We start from the raw sequence: 9,374 nt of genomic DNA, 5'->3' as shown, positions 1-9,374 counted from the left end.
CCTCTGTCCATGGATACGTTGTCCACAGACCATCCAGCCCCTCTGTCAACGGATACGTCGTCCACGGACCGTCCAGCTCCTCTGTCCACAGATACGTCGTCCACAGACCATCCAGCCCCTCTGTCCACGGATACGTCGTCCACGGACCATCCAGCCCCTCTGTCCACGGATACGTCGTCCAAAGACCATCCAGCCCCTCTGTCCATGGATACGTTGTCCACAGACCATCCAGCCCCTCTGTCAACGGATACGTCGTCCACGAACCGTCCAGCTCCTCTGTCCACAGATACGTCATCCACAGACCATCCAGCCCCTCTGTCCACGGATATGTCGTCCACAGACCATCCAGCCCCTCTGTCCACGGATACGTCGTCCACGGACCGTCCAGCCCCTCTGTCCACAAATACGTCATCCACGGACCGTCCAGCACCTCTGTCCATGGATACATTGTCCATGGACCGTCCAGCACCTCTGTCCACAGATAGATCATCCACCAACCACGCATCTGTCCATTCGAGGACACGCTCGCTGTGCGCCAGGGTTCCAGGCACCATGATCGTCTGGGATGGGGGTCCACACTTGCCCTGGACGTGTCCTTGGAGAGCTAGAGCCAGACAGCCGGGGAAAGAGCCACGAGCACCACGTGCACCTGCTTCAAGTAGGACAAGTACGCTGGGCTATCGCAGGATCGGAGGGGGTACAAGACAGGAAGAAGGGGACAGAGGGAGAAACAGAAGCCGACCAGACAGGAGGGAGCGCTCCACGGCAACATCCCGGAAAGGGCGCTAAGGGGGTGTTTTCTGCATCACTCACTCACGGACCAGCAGCGCCTGCCTGAGGGCCTGGGGCTACCTGGGTTTCTGAAGCACAGGGGACCTGGAGTGCAGCAGTGGGTGAGCTAGAAGATGCGGGTCAGATGGTGCCCTGCGTCTCTGGGAGCTCGTGATGCGGGGGAGCACAGGGGCAATTCCCGATTTCAGAGGCTTCGGAGATTGGACTGGCGCGGGGACGTGGGGAGCCCCCATCACAGACTCACAGTCGGCGGGCTGTCTCCCTCTGGACGGCACGGCTTCCTGGATATCGCTGTAATAGGCTTCAAAATCTACACAGGAGGAGAAAACCATGACATGTCATTTAAAGCCACAGACTCCCCTGAAGTCCATACAACGCTCCTGACAGCGCACGCGGGCTGCCCAGGTCTGAGTGTTGAGCCCCAGCCGGCTCTGCACATGTCACCCCGTCACCGTGACAGTGGAGGAGGCCGTGTCTGGGTGTGCGGCTTCCGCGGGATAAGCCAGCCGCTGGGCGCAGGGCCCCGCGCTCTCCAAGCTCCCACTGCCCCATCAGAGAGCCTCGCGCTCCTTCCTCTCAGGACGGAAGTGGACACAAGCGTGTCCTGCTGCAGACGTCACAGCCCCGTCCCCGCAGCCGGCCGCTCCGGCGGCTGCCCTGAGCCCCGGGGCCCCGGCGCGGGGTGGCATCTGCCAGGCCGCAGCCCAGGGAAAGCATAGCCTCGATGGCGTCACTGGGGAGGGACAATAAGGGATGGGCGGATTCTGGGCCAGAACTTTGCTCCCTGACAACGAGCTCCTCCCTCGACTTCTGAGGCACAGAAACAGTGTCTGGGCAGCCTGAAAACCAGGGGTAAAGTGAAGGGACTGGTGGCTGGGAAGGAGGCCATGTGCACGGATGGCTGTCAGAGCCTGGACAGGGTTTGCAGTTAGGGAGGAAGGCCCTGAGACCCTAGGAGCATCCCACAAGCCGAGCGGACGTGACAGGACAGCGGCACTTACCAGAGGGGGAGGGGCACGGGCTCCCAGGGGGGCTGGGCCCCGGGGACCCCTGGTCACCCGCAGCAGGGACCCGGTGCCGGCCGACCGCGGGCCCCGAGGAGGGTTTCCCCGTGGCCAAGAGGACCAGCTGGCCCTGGGTCTGTGGTAACGGCTCCCGTGAAGATGGTGTGCCCACTGCGTGCGGCTCCAGCCAGCTCGGCTCCGTGGGCGGTGCGCTGGACTCTGGCAGCTTCGAAATGGCCCCCAATCCGGCGGCGCCCAGCAGCCCCACTGTTCTACAAAAGGGAACTTGAACAAACACGGGACAGGGTGAGACGTTCGGACCAGAAAAACTATGTGTTTTATTTCTTTTTTTTAAAGATTTTATTTATTTATTGGAGAGAGAGAGAGTGAGAGAGAGCATGAGAGGAGAGAGGGTCAGAGGGAGAAGCAGACCCCCCGCCGAGCAGGGAGCCCGCGTGGGGCTCGATCCCAGGACTCCAGGATCATGACCTGAGCTGAAGGCAGTCGCCCAACCAACTGAGCCACCCAGGCGCCCAAAAACTATGTGGTTTAAAAAGGTCTATGGGGGGGGCGCCTGGGTGGCTCAGTTGGCTAAGCGTCTGACTGCTGGTTTCAGCTCAGGTCATGATCCTGGGGTCCTGGGATTGAGTAACACGTCGGGCTCCACACTCAGTGGAGAGCCAGCTTCTCCCCCTCCCTCTGCTGCTCCCCCTGCTTGTGCTCTCCATCTCTCTCTCTCTCAAATAAATAAAATCTTTTAAAAATAATAATAAACAAACAAAAAGGTCTACGATTACATCAGCATCCGTTTTAACAAACGTGATCCACATCTGAGAAGGACACGTCCGAGAAAATGCCCGGGGCGGGGCGCAGTTCTCCCCCAGAGGCAGGCAGACCACCCCCCGGGAAGCTGGAGGGTGGATGTTGTAGCTCCCCTGGGGTCTGCTCACCTCGGGCTCCCCCTGCACCTGCACGCCTGGCACAGTGATTCACGCCTATTCTAGACACACTCTGGGCACGTGGGGCTCCTAACCCCGACTCACCTGTCCGCGTCTCGTGCAACAACTCTAAAGAGCGCTGGTATAATTTACGAGAAAGGATGAACGACAAAGAAAAAATTTTTACGGATGTAACACAAGGACATCTTGCTAGAGTGAGCTTGTCCTCGCTGCCATCACAGAGCCAGATTCTGTGACATTAAAGGGAGACACATGGTCTTTGGATAGTCACTGGCTTGGCTGCAAGTTTAACCACCGGGTGTTCATGCCGGTTCCTCCCATGCATTCCCCACCAGCTTTGCTTCTGGAAAACCCCATTATGTCAGGAATGTGGGAATGGCTCCCCTGCAAAGAAGGGCACAAAAAAAAGGGCCACATGTGTTCCTGTCCCCCTCGCTGTGAGGTCAGCTGCACTCAGAGCCCTTGTATGGAAGCTCTGTGCGGCCCCATGGAACGGATTCAGAATAAGTAAGTCTGGGTCTCTGAGGGCTGGGCACACACTTCTGTCCCAGGAACCAGCTGGACCCAGCTTGGAAACCAAAGCTCCTCTGTCTGCCATTCACAATCATCTCTCTTATCACAGATGCCACCGATGAGAACCCCTTTCCCTCCTGGTTCGCACCCAGGCCACGTCCCACCCCAGAGCTGGCACGTTCTCACACGTGATCTCATGTCACGTGGCCACCGCCCTGCCTTTCTTGGGTGGGACCCCCACCCACCCAAGAAAACCACATCTCGGAGAAGTGCCTGAAGTCTCGGGTTGCAGAGCCGGGGCGAGGAGTGGCCCCAAGGACAGCAGGAGCCGCGAGGGACAGAGGCGAGTCCTGGGTCCGGGCTCGTGTGCAGGAGGCTGAGCTGCAGCATCCAGGCATCTCCGTCCCCGTGAGCATAAACGAGAGGGGTTGGGGGTGTGATGGGCACGACTAGGGACACTGGTCCAGACGAGTCAGAGTCTGCACATTTTCAGCAATCTCCGAATACCTGAGTCCTCCCCTGGGTTAACAAAATGAAGGCGGCTATGACCTTACCTTCCATTTGGGTCCTTTCTGTCCCGTTGACCAGGAAGAGGTCCCAGGAGTAGGACAGATGGGGCCCTTCACCACACTCGTCACACTTGGCTTGAAAAGAAAGCTCCTCGTTCCAGTTAACAAACACGTCCTTAAAGCTGACCCAGGAGATGTGGACGAATCTGCACCATGAAACCAGGTTGGAGATTTTAGGGAGAGTACCAGACTTTCCATTTTCAATTTTTTTTTTTTTACAGCAGGTTCCACACCCAGTGTGGGGCTTGACCTCATGGACCCCGAGATCAAGAGTCACGTGCTATGTCGACTGCGCCCCCTGGAACCTTAATTCCCCCACTTTTCATACATATCAGGAGCCTTAAAACGTGCAGGTGGCCTGGGTGTGTCTGGACCTTGGAGAGGCGCCCAATCCTGTCTGCTGAGACGGATTTTTCATGGTCTCAAACCTGAACCCCTGGGGGGTGGTCTCCACCAGAGTCATCGGTCTGACCTCGGTGTCACAGCCCACGTCCTCTCCTTTGTGTTGGTCCTGGCCAGGCACAGCCTTCCAGAACCCACCCCGGTCTCCCCACTTTTAACCCCAAGCCGTTTGTACACAACAAGGCGATGGTAACTGCCCAGACCCCTTGCAGGGTCCACGTATGGGAGCAGCCCTGCTCGCCCGGGGCCTTCCAGGCGTCCCGCTCGCCCCCCTGGGGGCGGACAGAGCAGCTGTGGCACACGCCAGTCTGCGTCCAGTGTCTGCGGCTCAGCAAGGCCCTCACTCGGGTGCCAGCCCGGCCTCCGTGTCGCAGGTCCAGTTTGCGGTCAGACCACATCCCTGCTCCCCGCGCCCAGTGTTGCCCCCGCGTCACAACTGGCCCGGCCCCGTGATGCCTTAGCCTCCGTCCAGCCCCGGCCCCCAGCCCCAGAGCAGACCCCTGTCCTGGGGCAGCTGCCGTGATGGAGGGGCGCCTCCTCCTTGGAGCCCCCACGTGTCAGCATTTGCCTGGCGGGCTCTGCCCCGGGGCCAGCGGAGAGCGGGGTCCCCCCACCTCGCTGGTCAGCCCCCTTTCTCCTCAGCAGGCCCCTCAGGTGGCTCCCACACCTGCCGGGCCGGGCACGGAAGGGCACACCCCTCGGACCCGGCCTGCAGGAAGCGAGGGGCAGGCGGTACCTGAGAGCCGAGTCGGGGCGAGGGGACAGGAACACCTGCGCCGCTGAAGAGTTCCGGCCGGCGCTGGACACCGTCAGCGTCACGAGAAACTGGTCATAGCTGTCGCTGAGAGAGTCCGCAGGGAAGGCCAGGGAGGGAGCCCCAGCGCCCAGGCCGCGTGCAGAGGAGGCAGCAAAGCATGCGTGCCCGGGGCTGCTGGCCGCCGTGCACGTCCAGTGATAGCTGCGGGAGAAGCCAGCGGGGCTGAAGGCACCTGCTTCGGCAGCCTGGTGGCCACCCCCGGGCCACTCGTGGGGCTTTCCTGGGGCCCCAGGGGAGCAGCGGGCCGGGGGACACGATGCTTCCCTTACTCTCTGACGGCGGTGGGGTTGGAGCTCCCAACACAGGGCAGGCCGCCAAGGTTGGGGACCGGGCCCTGCCCCGCCCAGCTCACTGGCTCAGGGCCCTGCTCTGGTCACTTAATCTTCGGGCCTTGTGCATGCCGCCTCCCACCTCCACTGGCATCTCTGCAGCCCCCAAGGAGCATGCTGCCTCTGACTGCAGGAAGGCCGAGTCCTCGGGAGCCGCCCGTCCCGGAGCGCAGGTGGACGGGCCAGGAGATGGGCGCCAGGCACATCCCCTACGCACGGCCTTCTGCCCTGTGACTGTCACCCCTGTGCTCAACAGCCAGGAAGCCACCCCAACCCCTGCCTGGAGCGGGTCCTACTCTGGGCGGACACGCCGAGGCCAGCAGCCCCACCAGGAGGCGCAGGGAGGAAGGAGGTGTGGGCTGAGCAGGGGCAGGGACCCCACACGGCACCCCCAAAGTCTACACTGCTGCTCCTGCCTCCAAGTTCATTTCCCTATTTGGACTATAAGCAACCTGAACCCGGGCGCCAGTTCTAAACCTCCCTGTTTCCAGAGCCTGTAGGAGCTTGGTCGGCAAGGGGGCCAGTTCAGGCCCTTGCGGGGCGGGGGCAGCCCTCCTCCAGAGCTGGGTGGAACAGTCCCCGCTCCCAGGGAGCAGACACACACTGAACTCTTGCTCGCGGGCGCCAGGCGGGGCTTTCAGGGGAGGGTGCAGAGTGAACAAGACCCCACTGTGTCTCCCGCGGCCGGGGGACGGGAGGTGCGCAGCCAGCCATGTGCGTTGTCCAGATCATGTGCGTGTGACCAGCGAGTCCAACGGGCCGCCTCCCGCCTCCACCAAAGCCCGCACTCAGGACGCAGCAAACGTTCATGTTCATGGGGTGAAGAGAACAAAGTAGCACCTCTAACTTTTCTGGAATACTGCTTGAGGACCCACTGTGTGCCAGGCACAGCGATATGCCAAGTCACAGCCCTGCGGTCCTGAGCGAACATTCCAGCGGGGACGGAGCACTGATGGTGACCGCAGTACATGAGCAAATATGGGATGTCACGGGGAGAAGGGGCCACAGGAAAAGACACCGCAGAGCCAGGATGGGACTGTCATCGCCGTCAATGGGGTCATCGGAAGCCTCCCTGGGCATGTGATGTCTGAGCACAGACGGAAGGAGATGGGGTGGTGACAGTAAGGGCTTTAAAAGACTCCGTCCACCGCTCTGTGAAGAACGGCCTGACGGCGGTCGGGACCAGCACGGGGACCAGGGAGGAGATCTCACGGAAGGAAGCCCAAGATGCCACTCCGCCCAGACGGGGCCAATGTGTTTTCCCAACAGACTGGCCGAGAAGTGGGAGAGGAAAAGAGAACTGCTCAAGGTTTTGGCCCGAACGATGGGAAGGATCCTTCTGTCAGCAGAGATGGGAAGGCTGCAGAGATGGTGGGACACCCAGCCTGGAGGCCAAGAAGGATCTGGACGCAGGATGCATGCTCGAGATGACCGGCGCAGGGACGGCGTCCACAGAGGATGTGTGCTCCCAGGCCATGGGCTCTGGATGGTGTCCATGGAGGATCCATGCTCGAGGTGACTATCACATGGATCACGCCCACATCAGGAAACCGGGTGAGGCCACCAGGGAGGGCATGTGGATGGAGAAGGGGGCCAAGGCTTGAGCCAGGGACCTCCAACAGTAAGGGATGTGGGACACTTGGAGATCAAGCCCCCATACACCAAAGCAAGAATTTTAATCACAGCGTAACATGTTTCCAAGAATTGAATGTGTCCCTCTAAAATGTGGAAACCTAACGCCCAGTGTGACGGTGTGGGGAGGGGGGTCTTGGGAGGGGATTAGGTCGCAAGGGTGGAACCTCAGGGGAAGGGACAGACGGGGCTCCTACAGCAGAGCCCCCGAGAGCCCGAGGACACCATGAGAAGAACCAGCTAGGAACCAGGAAGCAGGTCCTCACCAGACACCGATCGGCCGGCCCCTCGATCTGGCCTTCCGGCCTCGAGTCCACAGAAAGCAGTGTCCACTGTGGATAAGCTACGCAGGCTGTGGGACCGGACAAGACTTAAACTTCATTGTCCAAAATACTCACATTTGAGTGACACCCATTCCCTAAACTCCCTCACGGTAGGATCCCGAGGGAGACACGAGCTCAGCTCCCCGGTGCTCACCTGAGGGCGGCCCCCGGGCGGTCTGGGTCGTAGGACTGGGAGCCCGTGAGGACGACGGTGAACGAGGGGGCTCTGGAGAGGAGCAGGTGCGTGCCCTCGGAGATGACGCTGACGGGGGCCCGGGCTCGCACCTCCACCGCCAGGCTGTAGTTGCTGTGCACCACGCTGCCTTCCACCTGAACCTGGACCACGGCGACAAGGGGACGTCACCCAGGGCACTGGGCAGGAGGCGCGCTGGAGCCGGACGCCCCTCTACCACTGCAAGGAAACGGGGGCACCTGCTGCCTCCGGCAGCAGAGCGTGCGAGTCCTGATCTCAGGGCCGTGAGTTCGAGCCCCACCTTGGGTGTAGCGATGACTTGAAAAAAAAAAAAAAATTAAAAACAAGTAGGATAACATTGGAAGGATGAGTGTAAACGTGCCCCCAGCGCTGTACCGAGGGGCTCCGCTATCGTGAACCCCAACCGGTCACCTGTGTCAGAGAAGGAGCCTCCCGTGTGCCCAGTGGAAGCAAGGCGGCTGGAGTGGAGGAGGGTAGGGACACGTGCTCACGTCTGGGGGTGCACACAGAGCCGGGACGGCCCAGGTACTCCCGCAGTGACACACGGGTCCCCCGCTCCGCCAACAGGAACCCTGTCCATGGTCTTGGTCTTGGATGGCACTAGCTGGCTTTCTGTAAACTACATTTCTGGGGGCGCCTGGCTGGCTCAGGCCGTTGAGTGTCCAGCTCTTGATTTGGGCTCGGGTCATGATCTCAGGGTGGTGAGATCGAGCCCCGTGCTGGGCTCCGTGCTCAGCAGGGAGTCTCCTTCAGACTCTCCCTCTGCCCCTCCCCCTGCTTTCTCTCTCTCTCTCAAAAAAATAAGTAAAATCTTAAAAAAACAAACTACATTTCTAGCCCCCATGCGATGGTCTTGAGGCAATGTAAATGAACTTTAAAACAAATATTTTGAAACTCAGGAATACTGGAACATTTTGTAAGCAGGCCATTCAAAAGGGCTCTTTGAGAAGTTTGATGCAATTTAAAAAAAAAAAAAAAGCAGAGCGTCACACTTGTTCTTTTCACTGGTCTGGGCCCCGGTCCTTGGTGGTCTCCTTCAGAAAGGCACCCGAGGTTCCCTGCTGGTGGCTCTCCCGAGTGGGGACCTGACAACCATCTACCGACTACTGTCTGATCACACTCCACACTCCCACCTACACCTCCCATCTCTGCTTGCCCAACTCCTCCTGCTGGAGGAACCATCAGGAACGTCCAAAGACTGGGAAGTGGGTGGGCAGTGACAATGGGAGGTCTGGACATCGGAGGGTATGACCCCTGGAGGCAACGTGATGACAAGCTCATTCATCAGCAAAAGCACCTCATCAAGTCAGGTCCCCACGACCTGGAGGAAGACACATCCAGAGTCCACTCTCGGGCAAGGACATGCTCATGAGTAAGTGTGCCAAGCAATGAAGCCAACCTTCACCTTCTCCTTTCCCACATGGGCAGGAGAGGGTGCTGTGACCCCACTGTCCAGGGCCTGGGGAAAAGGGACTCTCAGCACTGGACACAGGCTACCCACGCGTGGTCTCACCGATCATGTCAATGCCCATCTTTGCGCACCTTATCCAACTGCGCACCCTTGCTCAGAGCCAGGGGATGTAGGGGGATCCCCAGGGGCACACTGTCCTGTCCCTTCCTCTTTTTGCCAGGTCACGTGGCACTCACTTGTGACCTTACACAGTATGAACCAGGCCCTGCGAGAATGACCATTTCTAACTAAACCAGCCACGGTATTTGTGGTCTGCAAAGTTTCAGGCCAGACCACAGGCAGTTGGCCTCTCGGAGAGGCTGGCCAGACGGCCTGCTTCGGGAACACTCCACCACCCAGTTCATGCCCC

The 9,374-nt window shown here is 60.0% G+C and overlaps 1 protein-coding gene across 4 annotated transcripts in view; it reads right to left on the bottom strand.

The window, feature by feature from the left end:
- Positions 1–6: 6 nt before the first annotated feature.
- LOC115938933 (polycystin-1-like protein 1) overlaps positions 7–9,374 on the bottom strand; it is a 32,872-nt gene continuing 23,504 nt past the window's right edge. For all 4 annotated transcript variants that reach the window (XM_081800832.1, XM_081800835.1, XM_081800834.1 and 1 more), the window contains 5 exons: positions 7,495–7,676; positions 4,976–5,197; positions 3,823–3,983; positions 1,794–2,081; positions 7–1,102 (listed from right to left, as the gene is read on the bottom strand). In XM_081800832.1, coding sequence (XP_081656958.1) covers positions 849–1,102; positions 1,794–2,081; positions 3,823–3,983; positions 4,976–5,197; positions 7,495–7,676 — 1,107 coding nt within the window. In that variant the 3' untranslated portion in view covers positions 7–848. The remainder of the gene's footprint in view (positions 1,103–1,793; positions 2,082–3,822; positions 3,984–4,975; positions 5,198–7,494; positions 7,677–9,374) is intronic.

Source organism: Leptonychotes weddellii, chromosome 12, assembly GCF_054177405.1.
Source record: "Leptonychotes weddellii isolate Sample4059 chromosome 12, ASM5417740v2, whole genome shotgun sequence".
NCBI lineage: Eukaryota > Metazoa > Chordata > Mammalia > Carnivora > Phocidae > Leptonychotes > Leptonychotes weddellii.
The sequence above is the reverse complement of the archived record's forward strand: the minus strand, read 5'-3'. Positions and strand labels throughout refer to the sequence as shown.